Here is a 23609-nt window from a genome sequence, read left to right on the forward strand (position 1 = left end):
CTCAGAGGGCCTCCTAGGAGGACAGAGGCTTTAGAAGAAGGGCTGACTCCTCTAGGGGTAGAAAACCGAGCCCGTGGTTTTTAAGGGATGCCTACCACAGGCTGGACGTGTGTGTGTGATGTGAAGTAACCGATTTTACTCCCTTTTTGACAGCAGAAGTACGGCTTTCTTTCAGTACTGCCATCCTGATACATCAGTCCGCAAGCCCAGTGCAGTGGCATTGCATAAACTGTGCTTACTGTACTAGAGTTGCCATGTAAAGGTAGGCATTTAAAGCTTTCCAGAAGCGGGCTGGCTCAGCAGGAAAGGAGATGCTTTGTAGATGCCCGCTGTACCAAGTAAGGCTGCAGGTGAGCCGTTTCTGCTTTCAGCAGGGTCTGTTTCATAGCTGTTAGCTCTGTCTTCTCGGTGGCGTACAGCCTTGGTGCCAGAGAGGGCTAGGCTAAATGCGAGACAGGTAGCTTTTTTTTTTTTTTTTTAAACTCTGCAAGGATAAAGATAAAGCTCAGGCCCCTCACGTGTGGCGTTAAGCTTGAAATAGCGATAGCTGCCAAGTTCAGGTGGACTGAAAGAGGGCTCTGGAAGCGAAGCTGATGCGAGTGGGTACTGAGGCTGTGACTGTGGCACTGCTACCAGGAGCAGGCAACTGCCGTGTCCCTTAAAGCACTTGAGGGGTTCAAAGGCTGGGCTCTTGAAAAAATAAGTTGTAACAGACCTTGGAGGTAAGGTACCAAGTGCCTGAACGCTGCGGGGCTTCAAAAAGCCTGCTGGGCATAACTGAAGGTGGGTGAGAGTGCTGGTGTCATGGCACTTCTGGGTAATGTGCTTCTGGTTTGTGTTGTCGTGGAAGGATACAGGAGGTCTGGGATCTCCTGCAGCTTCCCCCAAAGCTGCCGGTGGCTGTGCTGAGGTAATAACTTAATACTAAACCTTCTTTTCCAGCTCCAAAACCTGGGCATCAACCCAGCAAACATCGGGTTCAGCACTCTGACGATGGAGTCTGACAAATTCATCTGTATCAGAGAGAAGGTGGGAGAACAGGCGCAAGTGGTCATCATTGACATGAACGACCCCAGCAACCCCATTCGAAGACCGATTTCAGCTGACAGTGCTATCATGAACCCTGCCAGTAAAGTCATTGCATTAAAAGGTACGGAAATCGTGGGAAAGAAACGCGTGAAGTCTCTGGAGAGCTTTCTGTAGTACTGGTTTGTGACTGACGTAAATCTGTCAGGCAACTTAGGTGGGAGGATCCCTTACCAATTTTCCACAGCTTAACGGGAGCTTAAGTTCAGTGATTTTTTGGTTACTCTGAAGGTAGCTGGGTAATAAGTTTCAGTTAAGGCTTGCCGCTCGTTTGCTGGTCATTAGGATGAATTTTTTGCTTCCCAGTGAGAGTATTTATGGCTTCAGAGCGAGGAGAGCTGGAAAGAAAGTTCAAGCTCTGGGCTACTTCTGTAGTCTCTAGTCTGGAATCCTCTTAGGGGAAGTGAGACCTGGTCTCCTGAGTGTGTAGGATCCATCAGCTGACCCTCTCTGTACAGAGTAGAAAACTAAGACTGGGGAGGAGGGGAAATATTTGCAGAGGCTGTAGTCTTTGCCACGCTGGACAAGGCTGGTGCCCTGATTTGTGCATATTTATTAAATCAGCCCCTGATAGGGAAAGCAAAACTATCCGTGGAAGACTTGTGTAGTGCATAAAGCACAAGGTCAGCTCGCTCCTTATCTCTGCCGATACAGAGAACAAGCATTCCTCTGGAGGCTCCAGAAGCGTCAGCCTCTTCCTCCCAGGAAGCCTCAAATATTCTGTCGCTCCATAAATTATTATGTGGCCAATGGAAATATTTAGAAGTGTTCAATGTTACCTAAGTTTGATTTTAATACTGTCCTACTGTTTTGTCACAACTTTAATGCTCTCTTGTGTGTGCAGATGGTGAGTTATCTCGACTGACTGTACCAGTTACTGTCCTGTTTTATGAAAAGAGAAAGCAGAATCAAATGACTCAGGTTTATGGGGGGCGTGGCTGAACAGTGGTGTTAAATAACTGAAAGCCTAAATTCAGAGTCTTTTTCATGCCCTCTCAAACAAGGGAATCCTTAAGATTCAGAAACTTAATCCACTCCAACTCAGGGCACTTTTAGACTATCACGCTCTTGATATTAAGCTTTTTATAAACAGGACTGACCCTTTAGACTCGAGTCTAATTTTTGGCTGTTAATATCCCTGCCATAGCATGTAGGGTAGATGCTGCCTGAATCTATTATCCCTTCACTCTAAAGCACCAGCTGCACTAGACGTGGAAATAAATGGCTAGCCTGTAGCTTGAGTAACACTACTGGACACCCTTCTCCAAGCTCTGGAGAAACTTCTGGCTCTGCATCTTTTTTCAGTGGGCTGAACTAATGGTGGCTTTCACCTGAACTAGTCTTTGCTGAGTGAAGGCACTTGTCCACATGGCTTTGGCTTTGTCAAGCTGAGCTACAGCTAGCAACCTTAACAGAGACCCCGACCTGGACCTAGTTTTACAACGTCTTTAATGTTCCTTTTGGGCTACAGTAGCGTGTGCTTAAGTAGCTACCTCCTAAAACTAGCAGAGCTTGGTCAGAACCCTCCTTGCCTATTCAACAGGAAGAAATAATATCTTATACACCACTGTGCTGTAAAAGCTCTGGTAGAAATGATTGCAGGTGGCTGTTCACGATGTGTGTATTCAGCATTGTGCGTAATTAAAATAACGTGTCCTCTTACCTCTTAGAGCTTGTGTTGGTCGCTAGAGTCCTTCCCTTGCACAGTGTGTGTTCGTTTGGTTTGCAGCCAGTAGCTCTGTGTATCCTGATGGTGCAACTTACGGCTTTCGGTTAATGAGTCTCAATTAGGAAAGGCTCTGCCAGCTTGACCTTCCCACGTTATGCCCTGTTGTACTTGAAACAGATGTGGACATCATTTTTAATGACACTGGCATAGCTTTCCTTGCAACTTTCAAGACACTCAGCTTTACTTTAACCTGGCTTTGATGTATGAAGTATCATACAACTTGTGTAGCTGAAGCTTTTGTTTCCTACCAAGCTGTTTTCCACGTCTGTTTGGTCGGTCAGTAATGGCAAATTCAGACCAAAAAGCATACAATTATGTGGTAGTGAAATTAGGAATGTGGTCTGGTTAGAATTAGTAGCTGATCGCTGAATGACGTTGCCAATATATCATAGCGTTTTCTAAAAACTTCACGAGTGTTTAGCACCATAATGCAGCTCTTCTGCTTTTAACCATTGCTTAACATTAAGTAACAGGTGAAAACTGCCACCTGGCTAACAACGTTGTGTTTTTCAGCTGGGAAAACACTTCAAATATTCAACATTGAAATGAAGAGCAAGATGAAGGCTCATACAATGACAGATGATGTCACCTTCTGGAAGTGGATCTCTCTGAATACTGTTGCCCTTGTAACGGATAACGCGGTCTACCACTGGAGCATGGAGGGGGAGTCCCAGCCCGTGAAAATGTTTGATCGCCACTCTAGTCTTGCTGGCTGCCAGATCATCAACTACCGTACTGATGCTAAGCAGAAGTGGCTGCTGCTGACTGGCATATCTGCACAGGTACTTTACCATGAAGGAGGCCTACTGTGGCAGGCCTATAGCTTGGCTCTTTTCTTCCTTCTGTAGGAGTAGATGTGGGGTCTGAGGATGTTTTGGTTTTTATTAAAATAGTGTTTGGAACGTAAGTGCTTCTCTTGATCTTTACACCGTAGGTGTAACTGAAAATCTTACAGTAATGGTATAAAATCACATAAAAAGTTAATCTGATGCGATACCTTTATAAGAGAAAGCATGGCATGGTACTTCAGCTTAATATTACAACATATTTGCTAACAGTAACTTAGAGGACTTTGCTGCCCACATGCTTGCTACTTCTGACTCTTGTTCTGTCTTATCTAGCAAAACCGTGTTGTGGGAGCAATGCAGCTCTATTCTGTAGATAGAAAAGTGTCACAACCGATTGAGGGGCATGCAGCTAGCTTCGCGCAGTTCAAGATGGAAGGAAATGCTGAAGAATCCACTCTCTTCTGTTTTGCAGTAAGAGGGCAAGCTGGGGGTAAGGTAAGACTTGGTTTTAAACATGCGTTAATCTTTAATAACTCATCCTGGTTATCTGCCTCCAGGAAAACAAGTGGTTTAATGCACAAAGTTGCCTCTAGGAAAAAAGTGTCACTCTGGCTGCTACTCCTCTAGCGTGTATGAAAACTGGGGCGTACACAGCTTCACAGCAGGGGCTACCTGAAGTAGAGAAGTCTGTTCCAGTCATGAATTGAGGTGATGTGTCATGACTGGCAAGCTAATTAGCTGCTGGAAGGATGTGCCTCTTGGCTTCACAAGCAAAGCTTAAGGGAAAAGCTGTTGTAATCTCTTTGCTGATCCCCAGTATCAGGCTTAACTTCCGAGTTACTGGATGAAAAAATTAAATGCTAGTGTTACCGGGCTAGTTAGCAATCAATATCAACGTCAGAAATATATGAACAGTAGTTCATGTAAGTGAAAGCTGAAACAAAGTAGAGCTAGAGCTAGTTCAGAGAAACATCTTCTGAACTGTCTCAGTATGTTACCCAAGTCAAAAGACTTGCGTAAAAAGTGACCTAAAGGAATCATTGAAGTTCTAAGTAGCTAGAGATAACTAAAGATCATGTTCCATAGATGAGGAAAACAACTGAGAATGAATACCGTATGTTACACCTTATGCCTGTGCAAATGCTCAGGAGGGCTGGTTTAGCTCCTCTTCTTGCATAAGCTTGGGATTAAGGATCAGCGGCAGCAGAACTGCCATATCTTTACTGTTAAAGTCTGTTGTTCTGTGTATTATTTGGGAACTGACAGACTAATCTTATCTATTGCACAGTTGCATATCATTGAAGTTGGTACACCACCGACTGGGAATCAGCCGTTTCCAAAGAAAGCAGTGGATGTCTTCTTTCCTCCGGAAGCACAAAATGACTTTCCTGTTGCAATGCAGGTACGATAACTGCACGTAAAAACAAATCTGTAGCTTCCCTCAGTGGATATGATTGTGAAGCAGGGCTTTGGGAGCTAGTTGGCCAATGTAAACCTGAGGTTTGGCACTAAACTAACTGGTGTGGTTTCTGCTTCTGCTTTAGTAGAGTTAAACTCAAGTTGGGGACTTAAGCAGATTCAAAGACAGCTTGTTCTTATATATGGAACAAATACTCATGTATATTTAACTGCTTTCCAAGCTCTTAAAACTTGATTCTACTATGAGAGTACTCAAGCATTCAGTTGGAAAAAAAAAAAAAAAAAAAAGCACTTCTAGTCCTCCTGAAATGGCGCAGCTGTCCAATTCTAAAAATTACTTACTCGTTTTATCCAATACCAAATCTGATTAATCTATTCCTGTCTTGCAGATCAGTGACAAGCATGATGTGGTGTTTCTGATAACGAAGTACGGCTATATTCACTTGTATGACCTGGAAACTGGCACCTGTATCTACATGAACAGAATCAGTGGAGAGACCATATTTGTTACTGCACAGCACGAAGCAACAGCTGGAATTATAGGAGTAAACAGAAAGGGACAAGTAAGAAAGCTTGGCTTGGAAACTACTTATTTAGCCAATCCAACTGGCCTTTAATGATATGCTACAGTGTTCATATTGATGTCTCCATAAATGAACGAGACAGAATAACAGAGTGAGGAGTATGGTAGTATTAGATACCTGAACAGGAGTGCAGCTTGTCTGTCATCTGGTTTCTTCTACAACTCAGGTTCTGGTTGCATAATTTTACTTTTTTTTTTTGTAATGGCAGTCAGTGGATCTAAGCACCCTCCTACTGTTGAGGATAGAACCAAAATATACTTCTGTTTTGGGCAGATGTTACCCTCTTACAGAGCACCTGCTAATAAAGTCTTAAATATACTAACTTGAAATTCCGCATTCAGGACATCTCAAGTCTGCCTGTTCTGAGCCCCAAAGAAAACTTGCTGTTGTATCTCTGTATACATCTAACTTGATTAAACCAGGCTACTAACATCCTATAGCTAGGGTTGGTTACTTAAGATGCTGAGTGCAGGTTACAGAAAGACAATATTTATATCCCTGTTACTTCTTGCTTCTAATTTAGCTCACAGACTTATTTGTCTGCCTTGATGCAGTAACTGGATGATAGAGATTCTTTTCAGCTAGAGGCCTGTTTCTTAAATACAATGGCAAGGCTCTGTGGTTATCAAGGGATGGAGAAGCTTTCAAAGTATGCTATAGCTTTCCTTTTAGAGGTTAACTTAGCACCTGCCTCTCCTCTTATATTTGGACTAACTGAAACTTTTCCTCAATAATTTATTCAGGTGCTGTCAGTGTGTGTGGAAGAAGAGAATATTATTCCCTACATCACAAATGTGCTCCAGAATCCTGACCTAGCTTTACGAATGGCTGTCCGCAACAACCTGGCAGGAGCTGAGGAACTCTTTGCTAGAAAATTCAATGCACTGTTTGCACAAGGGAACTATTCGGAGGCAGCAAAAGTGGCAGCTAATGCCCCAAAGGTAATGGATGAACAATTTGAATAGTACTGAACTCTGCTGGCTTAAGCTTAATGCTTCGGGAAGGTTCACTGGATTCTTCTGAGTGGCAAGACCAGAGACCTGTCCTAACGTAGTACTTTTTAACATACCCATGAAGATCCAGTATGCTATATGCTGAGAGTACTCACGTGCTGGAAGGTTCTAAAGCTTCTGTGAAGCCTACAAAGGGGGAGAGAGAACTAAATGAAGTAATGGCTATGTGACTTAATGCTTCTGGTATAAATTTTAATCCCTCCAATGACAGGAGAAGTCTCTGTGAAATGACAGCCTCTAGCTGAAGCTGCACCTGTAAACAGGATGAAAAGGAGAGGTGCTAAGATTGAAGATTCACTAAGGCTGGAGATTGTTTAGCATAGTAAATTCAGATGAGAGGAACTTGCTTGCAAGAACAAGGATGACTTAATTCTGTAGGACAGTCCTCTGATCTTAGACTAGTTCCAGTAGCAATACAGATTTAACAGGCTACTATTGGGCTACTGCACATCTTCTATTAAAACATCTCAAATGCAATGCTCAACTGTACTGCTGACTGTTTTTCTGGGTTGGCAAAACATAATGTTGCTGCAGTAAGCATTTCCAACTTCAGCTTTCTGGAGGAAATCTTGCCAAGCCACAATAGCAGAACAGGAAACTAAAGTGCATCTCTATTTCTGGCAGGGAATCCTGCGTACTCCAGACACCATACGTCGGTTCCAGAGTGTTCCAGCTCAGCCGGGACAGACTTCTCCTTTACTCCAGTACTTTGGTATTCTGCTTGATCAAGGGCAGCTGAATAAGTATGAGTCGCTGGAACTCTGCAGACCAGTGCTTCAGCAGGGACGCAAACAGCTCTTGGAGAAATGGTTAAAAGAAGACAAGGTAAATTTGGAATAGATACCTTTTAGGTACTTGAAGAGAGATAACTGCCCGGTAGTGCTTTTTTTTGAGGAAAACTCAACTGGGCAACTCTTCAGTGCGCTGTGTCATCAAATAGTTGAGACAGAGTGAACATGTGAAGAGATTTAACAGCTCTCTTCAAGTGAGTTGACCAAATACATGCAGAGCTTTATTAATTCAAATTAAAATCACAGCAGAGTGAATTTTGTATGGAAGGCTTTTGAGCTACTGCTGCTCCTTCCGTAATTGTTTCAGGCTACTTCAAATACTGACTTCCATATACTCTGAGCTGTGTTTAAATTTCTGTAATGAGCTGAAGAAACAGACTGATGTTGGATAACCTAGTTCTTTTTAGCCCTACAAATGCATTTCTGACTCTTGTCAGACCAACCTAAGAAACATCCCTGCAGATGAAAGAGTTAGATAATGCTATCAAGCTCGGCCTTATATTTTTTAAGAAAATCCTATAAGGAAGACAAATGAGATGCAAATGAAACGCGTTTCATCATGACGCTGTTGTGGTGGGCTTACTGTACTTATCTCTTTTAAACAGCTGGAGTGTTCAGAGGAGCTGGGAGATCTTGTGAAATCTGTAGATCCTACACTAGCACTTAGTGTCTACCTGAGAGCCAATGTTCCAAACAAAGTCATCCAGTGTTTTGCTGAAACAGGACAAGTCCAGAAGATTGTTTTGTACGCTAAGAAGGTGAGAGGAAACTAAGTTGCTATGCCTGTTCTGTATTTAGGAATAATTTGTGCATGCTCTAAAATTGCTAAAAGTATCGCCTCTCTTGGTCCAAAGTTTCATTGTTAATTATTCCTAGGCTTCATACATGCATCCTTCATACTTCCCTATGTAGCCTCCTCCAAATGAGGAAATCGTGACTGCTTTGTGTAAGCTACTGACAGTAGCTTTTACTGAGCTCTGTGTTCTTGCTGAGTTACTACTTTTTGTTCTCTCTTCAGGTTGGGTATACTCCAGACTGGATTTTCTTGCTGAGGAACGTTATGAGAATCAGCCCTGATCAAGGACAGCAGTTTGCACAAATGCTTGTTCAAGATGAAGAGCCTCTTGCAGACATAACACAAGTAAATAATTTTATTGCTGTGAAATGTTAACTCCTGAGGTGATAAATTGGTAAGAGGAGCCATACTCCTCTTCCATACATCAGGGAAAGTACTTTGAACTGTTTTTTTGGGTTTAGCCTACTGGGACAGTGCTGTTTCTTGCCTAGTTTTAAGAACACTGTGGCAGCTTGGTACATTGGAAGCTGCACTTGATATTACTTTGCCTAAACGTGCTTCCAGCTCCAAGTCAAAAGCCTAATCTTTTTTGCAGATTGTGGATGTCTTTATGGAATATAACTTAATTCAGCAATGTACAGCCTTCTTGCTGGATGCACTGAAGAATAATCGTCCCTCAGAAGGTCCCCTGCAAACACGTTTACTTGAGATGAACCTCATGCATGCGCCTCAGGTATACTTTGGGAGTTACACTGGATTAGACAAGCCACTAGTTTGTGGTGCATATCAAATGCCACTGATAAAATGTTTAAAATCTTGAAAGCATCTCTGCTTCAACTGTAAAGCTAGAATTCTGTTATTTTTTTTAAGCGCTTCAAAGCCCTAAGGTAGTTTCTCTTCTCTTCACATCATTTCTGACTTTCTCAATTGCACAGAATTGCTGCGAGTGTTACTGTTAATTCCTGGCTTCCTTGCTACAGTTGAAATACAGTTTCTCTCAAGCTAGAAAGTTTTGTTTATGGGGAGCTGCACATTGAATTGTGGCAGTGCTGTAGGAACTAAATGAAACTTTCTGTTATTACTTCTAGGTTGCAGATGCTATCCTGGGAAACCAAATGTTTACTCATTATGACCGGGCTCACATAGCTCAGCTGTGTGAGAAAGCTGGCTTGCTGCAGAGAGCGCTGGAACACTTCACAGACTTGTATGACATCAAGCGCGCAGTAGTTCACACTCATCTTCTCAATCCTGAGGTATAAAATCAAATATCCTGAATCTATCAAAAGCCAGGAAATTAACGATTTCTTTCAACACTGACTTCAGAGCGTAGTGTTTTACTTGGCTCTAAAATGGCTTATGTATTTCTGCAGTGGTTAGTGAACTATTTTGGCTCCTTATCGGTAGAAGACTCGCTGGAGTGTCTGCGTGCTATGTTATCTGCTAATATTCGTCAGAACCTGCAGATCTGTGTCCAGGTAGCTTCAAAATACCACGAACAACTGTCAACACAGTCGCTTATTGAGCTCTTTGAGTCCTTCAAGAGCTTTGAAGGTAAGTTCATGCTCCTGTCTTTAGCAAAAGGAACTAGTGCTCACTTTTTCATACATGTATACGTGAAGGATTTGGAGGATGGTTATTGGAATGTGGTGCTATTATGGATGGGTTTCTTGCATAGTGTGCTTTTTCTGAAAAACACACGCGCAATGAATCTTTCTTGGTTACTTGAGACAAGTGACTCCCAAGTCACTTAAAGCTGACGGCATATACTACTTGGTTAAGTGAGATTTAGCTGCGAGTTGTGGTAAGCAGCTTTTTCATTGTGTGCCTCTTTTGGTGAAAGGTTGCGAGTGTGGCTTGGACCCAACTACTTCTGATTTTTGGAAGCCTTCCTTGCTCTTGTGTAGGGGTGTAAGGAAGGCACATGCTGGATATTATTTCAATGAAGTTGATCTATCCCAATTGATGGGAATGCATTACTATTAATCAAAGTTGCATATGATATGCTAGTCTATGTAACACATGGAGACAGCAGGTACAGCTTGGCTAGCGCATCTGGTCCTTGTAAAATAATCGCAATACTTGAATTAAAAGTTTTTTATAAGCTTCTGCAATAGTCCAATTTCAGATTTTCATGTAATCAAAACCAGGCAGGCTTTCTCAAAAGCTAATACTCATCCTTCTTAAGTACTAGCAAAATAACATGTTGACCGTTTCCTTCAAGGTTTGTTTTATTTCCTGGGCTCTATTGTAAACTTCAGCCAGGATCCAGATGTGCACTTCAAGTATATTCAAGCTGCATGCAAGACAGGGCAAATTAAAGAAGTAGAAAGAATCTGCAGGGAAAGCAACTGCTATGATCCAGAACGTGTTAAAAATTTCCTCAAGGTAATATTTGGATGGTGTGGATTGTCTTGGAGTGTTGGTGTCAGTTAATTGCATGAATGCTTTCAGAGTTCAAGGTTGATCTATCCATTCATTTTACTTCTACACGCTTTCTGAAACTTCAGCCAGGTGAACTGCAGTTTAGCTCTGCGAGGATAACGCCAGTCTGTGTAAATACACGCTGACAGGAACAGCTGGGATTTGGAGCATCTCTGTAACATAGTTCTGAAGAAGTTCACATTCTGTAGCCTGTTATTAGTGCTGAGCTTATTGACAAATGTAACGTTGGTAGAAATATCTTGGAAACAGTGTGGGAGGGGAAAACTTTATCTGGGAACATTTCCTGCCTTCACATTTGTCAGTTACATAGCATAGTCCTAGATTTTGCTGATCACATCTGAAGATGGCAAAACACTTCAAATGAGAATTTTGTAAAATAAACTGGTGTCACTGAGGTGTAAGGTATGTAAAATGCCCAAGCCACCTAAGATAAGTTATCAAGCTGTCAAATTCCTGATGAAAGCTATTGTTTTTTGTGCTGTTCCATGTCTGGAATGTGCAGGACATGTACCAGGTAAATCTCCCAGTACAGGCGTCCCTGTGTAAACTCCCTAACTACAATTTGTATATGTAGGATTATATTCTGGGATGTGCATGTTCAAATAAGTGCTCTGAAATGTGTGTCTGGACTGGTGTCCACCATGTAGATGAGCTTCTGTATTGTAACAATTGTAATCTTATGCTCAAAGTGGAATAGTTCTAGATAACTTAATCTGGTTAACAATTTCAGTACGACTACTAGCTTGATTCTCACTGTTCTCTAAATCCATTGCTACAAGGTATCACAGGACACATGGTGCTTGGAGTCAATTCTGTGTGGAAGCTTTCTGTTATGGTCCACAACTTAATTTAGTCTTGGTTAAATTTCTTTTTGAAATCCCAGAGTGCTAATCCTGCACACCGATAACCAGTGGCAACTAAAAATGCTGCCTATAGCTTAGACTCACAATAGTTGTACTGTGTTGTAACATTTTGTAGACCCTGCCATGCAAAGCAGCACAGTTGTTAAACTTCAGAAAGCTTCTTGCTGTAGGCCCTGATCTGGGTGTATTCCTACTTGCTGCATATTGTTTAAAAAAAAAAAAAAGTCAAATAATAAGCTGTTGTTATTTGATTGACCATTGAATTTGGGGCTTTCCAAGTTCAGCTTGCTTTAACAATTTGATTATACCTTTCTGCTTGACTCTGAGAACAAAACCGAATTACACAAGTTCTTTCCTTGTAGGAAGCTAAACTCACCGACCAGCTACCGCTCATCATTGTGTGTGATCGCTTTGACTTTGTCCATGACTTGGTGCTGTACCTGTACAGAAATAATCTCCAAAAATATATTGAGATTTACGTACAGAAGGTAAGTTACAGTTTTTCACTTAGCTTTAATGGGTCAAACTGATCAACATTTCTAGTATTGTGTGCAACTGTAAGCACAATGTTTTTATAAGTATTCAGCAAGAAGTCTCATGCTTGAGACTGACATCTAAGTATCTATTAGTGGCCCTTGGCAAGTTAGCCCTTATGTGAGTCAGAGTTATTATTTATTCTTCAGTCAGTGAGAGTGTAACCCCCCAGTAATGTGCCTCTTGAAGGAGGAAGATTTGGTAGAGTAACTGTAGGTTTCTTACAGTAATCTTAACTTCCAGCTTTGGGGCCAGGAGGCTGGGAGATTCTCCTCTACTGTTTCCTGCAGGGACAAATTGGCTTGCTTAGGAGCTCTTCCTATGGGGGCTGAGCAGTAGCGAGCCACTGAACTGTGTTATGAACCCCTGCTGACTGGAGAAGTGATTTTTTTTTTTTTTTTTTTTTTTCAAGCTTGTCCAGATCCTCAGGAGATAGGGCAGGAAGATGTGGTCACTCTGAGCAAGCAGCCTTCATGTGTATTTCTAGGGATAAGTACTGACTCTGTGCTGCATGACAACACGCTGATTTCTTAAAACGATCTTGTTTAGGTAAATCCAAGCCGCCTGCCTGTTGTTATTGGGGGACTGCTTGATGTGGATTGCTCTGAAGATGTGATCAAGAACCTTATCCTTGTTGTGAGAGGCCAATTTTCGACTGATGAACTTGTTGCAGAGGTTGAGAAGAGAAACAGGTATTGAACTTCTGCAAGTCTCTCAATACTGATGGACCGGTAATCGTAACGCTCACCCAGCCGTGTGCATCCTCAGTATGTAACTAACCCTGGTACTGACAAATAACCAGAAGCTGCTTTTGGGTGAGAAAGCAGCAGAAGTCTGCTGTAATTCTTGGCTGTTGCGAGGACCCCCATTAAGCAGTCTTGAGATAATGAGCTGCTTTTGATTTTTGAGCATGTGATTCTTAAATATCAAAAAGTTATCCCATTGTAATAGTGAACCAGAATGCAGGCCAAAATGGAGTAGTGTAACTGGTTTATTTACTGACTCTTTCCTACACTAAAGCTGACATACATAATGAAGAAAATGTGCAAGGAGATACTTATTCAACCTCTAATGCAAAACCACCTTCTTTCTAGGCTGAAATTGCTTCTGCCCTGGCTGGAAGCAAGAATTCACGAGGGTTGTGAGGAGCCTGCAACTCACAATGCATTGGCCAAAATATACATTGATAGCAACAACAACCCGGAGAGATTCCTGCGTGAGAATCCTTACTATGATAGCCGCGTTGTTGGCAAGTACTGTGAGAAGAGGGACCCTCACCTGGCCTGTGTGGCTTATGAGCGTGGACAGTGCGATTTGGAACTCATCAACGTATGTATGCCAAGGCAGCTGACTCATGGTTTAAGTTGTAACCTGAATATCGTGGGATAGGTACTTCAGGACAATTACTGACAACAACATTTACTTCCTGAAAAATACTAAGCTAGGAACTGCTCACTTGGAGTAAAATAAGTAGCTATTTAAATGTCCCTCTGTAGATGAATGAGAAATGAGAGATTGCTCTGGAAATCCTAGAATGGGAGGCTAATGGAAGTATCAAAGCCCTAGATTTCTAGCCCCCATCTCAGGGGGCTTATTTGATGTTACATTACAATTAGTTTGTCCACTGGTAGACTCCAGAGTTGTGACTTCAATCTGAAAAGACTTTGCTTTTTCACTAGGTGTGCAATGAGAACTCCCTCTTCAAAAGCCTTTCTCGTTACTTGGTTCGCCGTAAAGACCCTGAACTGTGGGCCAGTGTGCTATTGGAAAGCAACCCTTACAGAAGACCACTGATTGACCAGGTATAGCTGATAAAATATTAAAAGCCGTTGCTGTCTTGATTTGCTTGCGCCTGTCTTACCTGGCGTGTCAACGGCTTGACTCTGCCTACAGGTTGTACAGACTGCGTTGTCAGAGACCCAGGATCCTGAGGAAGTGTCTGTCACTGTGAAGGCCTTCATGACTGCAGATCTTCCTAATGAGCTTATTGAACTGTTGGAGAAAATAGTTCTTGATAACTCTGTGTTCAGTGAGCACAGGTATGTAATGTCAACGTTGAGTCACAAGAAACTTGAATTTATGCCTGATGTAGGTGTTGAGCTGCCCTAAGGTGGAACAGCAAATTAACTTCTCCAGAGGGGAGGGTGAATCTCTTGATCATTACTTGGTTATGTACTAGTATTTTCTTTCTTTATTTAGGAATCTGCAGAACCTTCTAATTCTTACAGCAATTAAGGCTGATCGCACCCGTGTCATGGAATACATCAATCGCCTGGATAACTATGATGCTCCAGACATAGCCAATATAGCTATCAGTAACGAGCTCTTTGAGGAGGCATTTGCCATCTTCAGGAAGTTTGATGTCAACACGTCAGCTGTACAGGTATCTTAAAATTTGTCTGCAGTAAATTTGTGATGTGCATCCTCACACAAGGACTTCGCTGTTAACTTGTAACTTTGGTACTTAACACCAGTTAGCACCAAAAGCTGCTCAGTGTCTTTGTCTTATGAAGTAGAACCAACATTCAGTGTGGACTCAGTGAGGAACTGTAACATGAAACACAATGTAGTGTACTGTAAAATTGTCCTTCATAGGTAGTGACTGATCGTGGTAACCCTTTCTGTAGGTATTAATAGAGCACATTGGAAACCTGGATCGTGCGTATGAATTTGCTGAACGCTGCAATGAGCCTGCTGTGTGGAGTCAGCTGGCTAAAGCACAGCTTCAGAAAGGAATGGTAAAAGAAGCAATTGACTCGTATATTAAAGCAGATGATCCTTCCTCGTACATGGAAGTTGTTCAAGCTGCCAATGCCAGTGGTATGATTAAGTTTTATTTAAATCTTTACTGTTGATGTTGCTGAGCTCTTTTGCATGATCTGTTGCTCCAACAGCAGTTCCGCCAAACCTGTGTCTTGATTCAACCAGAGGAATCTGACCCTTAAAGACTGCCCTAAAGAAGAATGGGAAAAGTTATTGTATTCCATTTGCAAATAATCAGTTGTCTTCTAACTACCTTCTTTATCCAGCTGGGGACTTCTGTCAGAGCAGTTGCTTATAAGGTGGTCTTTGCATGAAGTTAAATAGCAGAGTTGACTTATCTAAGGTCACTGTGATGGGCTTAATGAATGTGGCACGCACAGTATAAAAGTTAGCCGTGATTGTTGGGGATCATATTTTGAAATACTTACGTCAAATTAGGTTGAGTTGGTAGTATAAACTAAGCACAAATGACCTTGGTGGGGATTAAGCATTCTGAAACTCCATTTCATAGGAAACTGGGAAGAACTGGTGAAATATCTTCAGATGGCACGCAAGAAGGCCCGGGAGTCATACGTGGAAACAGAATTAATCTTTGCTCTTGCTAAAACAAACCGTCTAGCAGAGTTAGAGGAGTTTATCAATGGACCCAACAATGCACATATTCAGCAAGTGAGTGATTTTTTTTTTAATTTTTTTTCCAGTGTTAGAGCAAGCTCTGTAGGCCCCACTGATAAAGCGGTGTTGGGACTTCTGTCTCTTTAGATATGTAGGTTTTGAACCTTACAGGCATTTCCATTTTGATAACGGCTTAAATGCTACACATTTTATTTAAGTTTGTCTGAAAAGCTGCAAGAATAACCTGGTTATGTTCTCCTGTAGGTTGGCGATCGCTGTTACGATGAAAAGATGTATGAAGCAGCTAAGCTGTTGTATAACAACGTGTCCAACTTTGGCCGTTTAGCCTCAACTTTAGTTCACCTAGGTGAATACCAGGCGGCTGTGGATGGTGCTCGGAAAGCAAACAGTACTCGCACGTGGAAAGAGGTAAACTTACTGCTTGAGTAACTTAAAGAACTACAGAGCTGTAGTCTCTTCAGAAGCTTTTTTTTAATAAGCTATAATAAAATTGTCAATTCCAGGTCTGCTTTGCTTGTGTTGATGGAAAAGAGTTCCGCCTGGCCCAGATGTGTGGACTTCATATTGTAGTGCATGCGGATGAGTTGGAAGAGCTAATCAATTATTACCAGGTAACTAAGTTGACTGCTATTTTTACAGTCAAGGGCAGAGTTGCCAGTAGAGAATATAGCTTAAGACTGGAAGTCTAGAGTCTGGTTGGTTCCTAATGTTAAAACATCTCTTAACTGTATCTCGTAGGATCGCGGCTACTTTGAAGAGCTGATAACTATGTTGGAAGCAGCACTTGGGCTTGAGCGGGCACACATGGGAATGTTTACGGAGCTAGCAATTCTTTACTCCAAGTTCAAACCACAGAAGATGAGGGAGCACTTGGAACTGTTCTGGTCCAGAGTCAACATCCCCAAGGTGAAAGACTCATTAAACCTGAAGCTTAAAACACATCTGTCGGGATTGTGTGTACCCTAGCTTTTGCAGTAGCAGCTCACTGCTGTTATGAGAAGCACTGATAGCAATATATATAAAATAATTGGAATTTCTAACGTGCCTCTTGCTTAGGTTCTGAGAGCTGCAGAACAGGCCCATCTCTGGGCTGAACTGGTGTTCTTGTATGATAAGTATGAAGAATACGATAATGCCATAATCACAATGATGAACCACCCAACAGATGCTTGGAAAGAAGGACAGTTCAAAGATATCATTACTAAGGTATAACTTTACTGGTGAAAGGAAGTAAAATTCTTGATGTGTGTACTTCCATTCTTTTCCTTCACGAGTAGTCTGTTTAAAATTCAGAGTTCTTGATATTGCTGTGTAATTTTAAAACAAATCAACTACAGTGACTAAAAGGACTTCTAGAAATAAAGGGGGAGGGGGGCTTGATTGTGCTGGAATGTGTAAGTTTAGGTCCATCTTTCATTTGGATTCCTTTGCAATCAAGTTTCTGCTCTGAACATATGTCCTTGCTTGTTTCTAGGTGGCTAACGTGGAGCTGTATTACAAGGCAGTTCAGTTCTATTTGGAATTTAAACCTCTGTTGCTTAATGATCTGCTGATGGTATTGTCCCCTCGGCTTGACCATACTCGTGCTGTTACTTTCTTCACCAAGGTAATTTCCCTACTATTCAGATCAAAGAAAAAGTTAAAATTGCAAAAGCATTTAGCTGTAGAAGCGTTTTAAAATGCTCAGCTACTTCACTGCCTCACACGGAGGATGCTGAAATCTACAGAAAGTTGCCTTGACTTAAGTTTGTCTGTCTGCTTCCTTGAAGGTTAAACAGTTACCACTGGTTAAGCCTTACTTGCGTTCTGTTCAAAATCACAACAACAAATCGGTGAACGAGTCCCTGAACAACCTCTTCATTATTGAAGAAGACTACCAGGTATGTCTGGTCTTGAAACAGCAGTATCTGGAACGGATAGGGACTCGCATGTTGTATGTGCTTCATTAAAGAAAGATCTACTCCTGAGCTTCAGACGAGTTCTGTTCAAGCTGGCTTCTGTGTCAGTATTAACCTAATACTCTAGGTCTGCTTTTAAGACTTAGAAACAGGTTTCTCTCTTGTTTTCAATAGATTCTGCCTACGTACTGTTAACCTACATTCCTTAAGCGTATGTTCTTTGTTGCTTCAAACTGAACTAGTAGTGACTAGGGAAGGATTAAGTCAAGAAATGTCAGGCTTTCTGGGAGCTTTTCTAGCTGTTCCTACTGAGAATAGACTAACCACTTAGTTTGACAGATCCAGTTTTTATTTAAAACAAATGGGATGCTAAGGAAAGAACTCGCAGAAAGGGCAAACATCTAACTATTCTGCTGGTTGCGTAGCCTGTACGGAAGGTGTTCAGTCTCTTGACCTCAGCCATTGCTACTGAAAAATATGAGCTGGAGCGCTCTGAATTCCATGAGCGTCAAATGCCAGCTTCTCCAAAAAAAAAAAGCAGTTCTCACTGCAGGTCTGACTAGCATACTTTAGCTTACTAGAAGTAGGAATGCAGAAGATGTATGGAAAGTGTTGACATCTTTGAGGATGCAATTGTATGTGTGAAATGTGAGTAACTTTGTTGTTCTCGCCTCAGGCGCTTAGGACTTCTATAGATGCATATGACAACTTCGACAATATTTCTCTTGCTCAACGTTTGGAGAAACATGAGCTGATAGAGTTCCGAAGAATTGCTGCGTATCTCTTCAAAGGAAACAATCGCTGGAAACAGAGTGTAGAGCTCTGTAAGAAAGACAGACTGTATAAGGTAAGACCTGTACGCAGATCTGGTTTAGTGTACTTTACTTATTTCTAGTCTTTTAACTGACTCCTGAAATTTGGAATCCCTTGACTTTCCAGTCAAGCTGCATCTTTTTGGAGGCCACTAGGTGGTGCCTGTTGCTAGTCTGGCACATCTTGCTGCAGAGTAGCAGTGTATTTCCAAGATTTCTTGGAAACAAGTTGTAGGATGCCTCCTCTCTGCTAATGTCAGTAATAAATTGCAGCTTAGTTATGTACCCCATCCATGTCAGTGAATATACTATGGCACATGAAGCTAACCAGACTCTCCTGTTGTAGGATGCAATGCAATATGCTTCAGAATCCAAAGATACTGAGCTGGCGGAAGAATTGTTGCAGTGGTTCTTGCAGGAGAACAAGAAAGAATGCTTTGGTGCTTGTCTGTTCACCTGCTATGATCTTTTAAGGCCGGATGTTGTCTTGGAAACAGCATGGAGGCACAACATCATGGACTTTGCCATGCCATACTTCATTCAGGTCATGAAGGAATACTTGACCAAGGTAAGAGCAGGTGCTTGTCCAACAGTGAAAGCTTGTTAGTCACTGTGGTGTGTATGCCTTGAGACTGTCTGCTTGCTACTAACATTGATATGGGCTTCGTCAAATGTCTGTCTGTCCATGTCCACACTTGTTTTTCAGTCCATCTGGGGAGAGACTTCGCCCTCTAAGAGACTGAAACACTTGCAGACTCCACTCTATCTACCAGTTGCAGAACCTGCATCAGTAGTATTTGTCTGACCGTGGGCAGTGTCCTAAGTAGTTCTAGGATTCAGGCTTCTTATATGCCATGTCAGTCAGGAATCCCAGCAGAGAACAAGCTCAAACTAGATTCTAGACTGTATACTAAAAAATCTTTATAGCCAGAACTTGATTTAATTTTGTCTGCTGTGCACTTAACTTTAAACCGTGGCTCTGATGCTAATGACACTAACTATTTGTTTGACTCAACTCTTGTTTGAGGTCACTTTAGGATGGGGAAAATACGTGGTAATGCTCTGACAGACTTGAACCAGATTTGTCACAGCTAAATACCAGCTGTCACTAGCAAGATTTGCCCTGCTGAAGCTGTTAGAGTATCTTGAAATTAAATGGTGTAAATTCCTTAATGGTCAAAACTCCTTGTATGAGAAGTAAAAGTTGAATTCAGTGCTTGAGTCAATGAAGACCATAGTGCCTGTTTGTCTAGGAGACTTGCCTGGCTGTTGCTTCCTGAAGGAAGCTGCTACCCTTAAATGCTGTACTTTGTGGGAGGTGGGGAGCTATCTAAGCAATAGCATTGCTCGTCAGACATGCCTGATATACCAAGCTAATACTAGGCCTCTCCTGGGACTAGCAGTCCTGGAGTAGGATTCTTAAAGGTTAGAACCTCGTGATTTGCTGAAGGGTTAGGATATAACTGTAGAGTAGCTAATGAAATCAACGCGGTACAACCTAGCAATGAGCAGAGCTGCCTTTCTAAAGCAGATACTTCTGGTGTATCTTTGTTTTCGCTCTCCTGTACCTTAATTATTTCTTCCCTGACACTTTTGTTTCTACCTCTTATATGCTAAATATGGAATTTGATTTTTCTAAGCTGCACCTTCTGAATTCCTTTGCAGGTTGATGCAATAAAGGAAAAGGTGAAAGTTGATTCTTGTTTTCCATCTTTAAGTCTGGAGGACTAAGTCTAAGGATTCTGCATGAGTTTTTTTCTTTCCTACGTTTATTACACTGCTGCTACTGCTTTTTCCCCAAACAAAATATCACTAAAGCATATGCAAATTGTTTAACTCTACAAGTAGTTAGTGCAGTAGGACAAAAGTAGATTCATTTGCTACTAATATGCTAGTAGATCCTCAGGAAGGGCATACAGGTGATCAGTTGGATCACAGTCAACCTGGTGTCAAAGGGGTAAAGTGCTACTATTGGACTGCCAAACTGACTGGAGGAATGACCTAGAATAATGAATAATTAAGTCTTGGACTGCTGTCTCTCTCTGAACTATAAACCAATATGGCATTTGCTAATATATTAGCGAACGTACAAATATAGGACTGTGATCCAGTTTCTGATCTCTTGACTGTTACTAATGTGTGCTGGCAGTAGACAGAATAGATACTAGCTGCTTCAGAAGAGACTCTTTCTCACTCAGGTGTCCAGTTCTTATGGTGCTAGTCTAATCCACATGGTGTTCTAGCTCACACAGTAACTTAAAACCTCAGTTATTAGACCGAGTCTGTGGTTCCCTTCCCTGTAGTAAGTTTCTTGTAGTTGTGCAAAAAAAAAAAAAAGACTGCCTTCCAAGCTCCTCAGCTTCATTAAATTTCTCTTGCTACCCCTTAAAAGACACAACAAAAAGCTCCTCTGAGGCTACTCTGGGTCTTGCCTTTTGCTATGCAATGTTGCCCTTCCTAAGAGCAATTCTAAGGCTTCTGTCCATTTGTTTCCGTACAAATACCATTCCAATTCTCCTTAGAACAGAAATCAGCCCTAGTGTGAGTTTTCCATTAATGTGGTTGAGCAAAGGGCAAACTGACAAATGGCTTCAGGATGGACTAAGTGCAAACTGCTTCTTGGTGACAAGATGTCTGTAAATACACCACTGGAACTCAAGGCTAACCTGACTAAAATGCGTAGTGTAAGGTCCTTCAGCAGCTAGTAAGTGAGGCAGTAAGAAAGCGTGTGTGTGAAAAAAGGTAATTGAACTGCAGTGTTTGCATAAACTACGCATGTGTAGCAGTCATTGCAATTACATCCCACTACTCCTTAAGCTACAAGGCATTGCTGTGGGCTGCGTGTGGTTTTTTGGGGGGAGCCTGTATGGCAGTCATCTTCAGACCTCACTCCTGCTTCAGTACTTTTGCCTCTTTTTCATGCACACATAACACGGTAACATTGAATGCATGTTACTTTTCTTCTACAGCTTATTGCAGTCCCTGTGGAAAAGCCTTTAAAACAATCTTGTAACAAGTGTGTTAGGGTACCGAACCTGATGACGCTTAAGCAAGTGGCGTGAGAACCATCCTGCAGGCTGGTTACAGACTTGCTCTTGTTATTGAAAATATTTGCTTAATTCTGAGGAGAGGCATCAAAACTGGGTCAAAAATGCATTAAATGTCCTGGGCTGGAGGCTTTCCAAGCGTGTGTAAACCAAATGCCTCTGCTTAGTTCCAAACTTGCACATTCTTCTTGGATCTGCATCTCTAAACTTGTGCCTTTGTGTTCAGTGTGTTGCTATTGGAGTCAAAAACAGCGTAGTTTTCAGCACGGTGTCTGGAAACGAGTCGTAAAGCATTGGCATACGCTCCTGTGCGCTTTGACAACAGCAAGCCAGATACTGGTGTGAGACAACAAAAAGGCTTGCCACGGAAGCCCAATCAATGAACGAACTCGTAAAGCTCAGGACTTACGCCACTTCGTGGATTAATGCCTCTAATTGAGGTTACAAATTAAGAGGTTTATGGAACACATAACGTGCAACTAAGGAAGAAGAAAGCTGTTAGTGCTGCTTGCAGGTAACTGCTAACGTAGCACAGTTAATCTGAAAACTCTTCAACTCACGGATGTTGATGTAGCTGTTAAGTAATGCTGACCCTGTGTAAGTACAGGAAACCTACCTTCGAGCTCCTTTATTAAGGACACATGAAATTAAAGACTAATCTGGTTTGTGAGTTGTCTTACTGTTTTACAAAGCAATTGGCATGGTTGTCTCTGACTTTATTCTAAATCTCATCTCCCAGGTAAAATAGCAATACCTAATTTTTGTGGTTCTAGTTTCAGGGCCTGCCTTAGCCTGTAGTAATGCTGAGTTTCCTTGGATCCGTTTTAGTAGCGAGTGATGCTGCGATACAGAACAAGTTTCTTCTCTTGCCTTTTGTAGGGCTGGGCTAACAGCACATTTCCACTTGCTGTGCAGCAGAGTGAAGCTGGCTAGTCTCGTCCTGTTACTGTGTACTAAGCTTGAACAAGTCGAGTATTTGTGGGTTTAGGCTGACTGCCACACAGTTCTAGAGTGGAAAAAAGCAAGTCTTATACACATGCATTCTCTGCATTTGAACTTAAATTGCATGAGTGAATGGGTTTGGAAAGTGAAATCTTGAGGCTCAAGTGACATGTCGGATGCTATTGCAGTCTGTTCTACAAATACCAACTTCAGATCACTTTGCATCAGTGTTATATTCAGGGAAACTTCTCCAGGTCTGGATGTTATCTTAGTTGCTCCAACACCAAAGGTCGCCAGCTGACACTGCTAAAATCTGAGTTTGTGACCTAAGGCTGTTGGTTTGAAGCAGTTGGAGCAACAGTCGCTGAGCTTACTGATGCCAAAGTAGCTCTAGTCCAGTATGGGACCTCTCATACAAAGCTTTGGCCTGGAGCGAGCTTTCAATGAAGTTCCACAGATCCCTCAATGAAGGGTGTTTTTCAGGAAATGGACAATCTTGACTGCACCAGTACCAACATTGCTACTTGAATTGATCTTAACTTGTAAATGATCTCCTTTTCTTGATGGGTGTTAACATACCACTAAGGCTTTTCCACTTCTCTGCCATGAGTAAGTACCTCTTCTGGAGTTGTTGTTTTAATTGTTGGTTTCAATTCCAGGTGGATAAACTGGATGCATCAGAGTCTTTGAGAAAGGAAGAGGAGCAAGCTACGGAAACACAACCTATTGTTTATGGTAATATTTCAGTTCATGCATTGTCAGTAACGCATTTATCTTTTAAATCAACACCTCTCTAGGTGTGTTTTGGTGGTCCTTCCCCCACCCTGAAATGTTCTTCATATGAAATCAATTCTTAAGGGAAAATCTTCTAAAATAGTAGATAAAGTACCACTTTGGTGCTGCTGCGAAGATTGTGTGTGGACAGCAGGATTTAAGATTATGCGAGCCTATTAAGGAAACATTTTCTAGAGAAAATAGTGCAGGAGCTGTACTAGAATTGTATTATTTGGATCTTGCTCAATATGCTTTATTTTTATCTTGGGTATTTCCTTCACATTCAGTTATTCCACTGATTTTAGTTAGAAATACGAATTCCATCCAGTGATGAAGGAGCTGATGGCGTATAGCTGGCATCTCTAGTCCCACATCCTGAAGCAGCGCAGTAATTGCGGAATATCAGCCATAAAGCTGTAGGGCATGATGTTTCAAGACCTAGCTCTGAGTGCTAATCTGATAAATCATCAGCTCTACGCTGTCTCCTAAGGAAGAAGGAAAAAAAATAAAAGATTGTGATGCAGTTGTCTTTATGCTTACTTAGCAATTCAAGCATATTAAAACTATAGGAAGGCTGAAAGAACTAGCCCGGAGCTAATGTCTTAGCCTAACTGCAAGCTATTGGGCTGTCTTATTTAAAGTCTTGCCTGAAGTAGCTGAAATTTAGACATTTAATACTTATTTCTCTGGAA

General features: G+C 41.8%; 1 protein-coding gene across 1 annotated transcript in view; it reads left to right on the top strand.

The window, feature by feature from the left end:
• CLTC (clathrin heavy chain) overlaps window positions 1-23609 on the top strand; it is a 31591-nt gene that overhangs the window by 6475 nt on the left and 1507 nt on the right. Inside the window, exons 2-31 of the mRNA XM_035561152.2 lie at window positions 943-1150; window positions 3329-3597; window positions 3937-4098; window positions 4892-5005; window positions 5412-5585; window positions 6350-6547; window positions 7244-7444; window positions 8016-8168; window positions 8429-8551; window positions 8802-8939; window positions 9295-9459; window positions 9577-9757; window positions 10428-10591; window positions 11874-11999; window positions 12595-12737; window positions 13140-13374; window positions 13725-13847; window positions 13939-14084; window positions 14245-14428; window positions 14673-14865; window positions 15320-15477; window positions 15688-15852; window positions 15948-16055; window positions 16183-16350; window positions 16501-16650; window positions 16919-17050; window positions 17214-17324; window positions 18019-18189; window positions 18501-18722; window positions 22803-22878. Coding sequence (XP_035417045.1) covers window positions 943-1150; window positions 3329-3597; window positions 3937-4098; window positions 4892-5005; window positions 5412-5585; window positions 6350-6547; window positions 7244-7444; window positions 8016-8168; window positions 8429-8551; window positions 8802-8939; window positions 9295-9459; window positions 9577-9757; window positions 10428-10591; window positions 11874-11999; window positions 12595-12737; window positions 13140-13374; window positions 13725-13847; window positions 13939-14084; window positions 14245-14428; window positions 14673-14865; window positions 15320-15477; window positions 15688-15852; window positions 15948-16055; window positions 16183-16350; window positions 16501-16650; window positions 16919-17050; window positions 17214-17324; window positions 18019-18189; window positions 18501-18722; window positions 22803-22878 — 4861 coding nt within the window. The remainder of the gene's footprint in view (window positions 1-942; window positions 1151-3328; window positions 3598-3936; window positions 4099-4891; window positions 5006-5411; window positions 5586-6349; window positions 6548-7243; window positions 7445-8015; window positions 8169-8428; window positions 8552-8801; window positions 8940-9294; window positions 9460-9576; window positions 9758-10427; window positions 10592-11873; window positions 12000-12594; window positions 12738-13139; window positions 13375-13724; window positions 13848-13938; window positions 14085-14244; window positions 14429-14672; window positions 14866-15319; window positions 15478-15687; window positions 15853-15947; window positions 16056-16182; window positions 16351-16500; window positions 16651-16918; window positions 17051-17213; window positions 17325-18018; window positions 18190-18500; window positions 18723-22802; window positions 22879-23609) is intronic.

Source organism: Cygnus atratus, chromosome 20 (genome assembly GCF_013377495.2).
Source record: "Cygnus atratus isolate AKBS03 ecotype Queensland, Australia chromosome 20, CAtr_DNAZoo_HiC_assembly, whole genome shotgun sequence".
In the NCBI taxonomy this organism is placed as follows: Eukaryota; Metazoa; Chordata; class Aves; order Anseriformes; family Anatidae; genus Cygnus; species Cygnus atratus.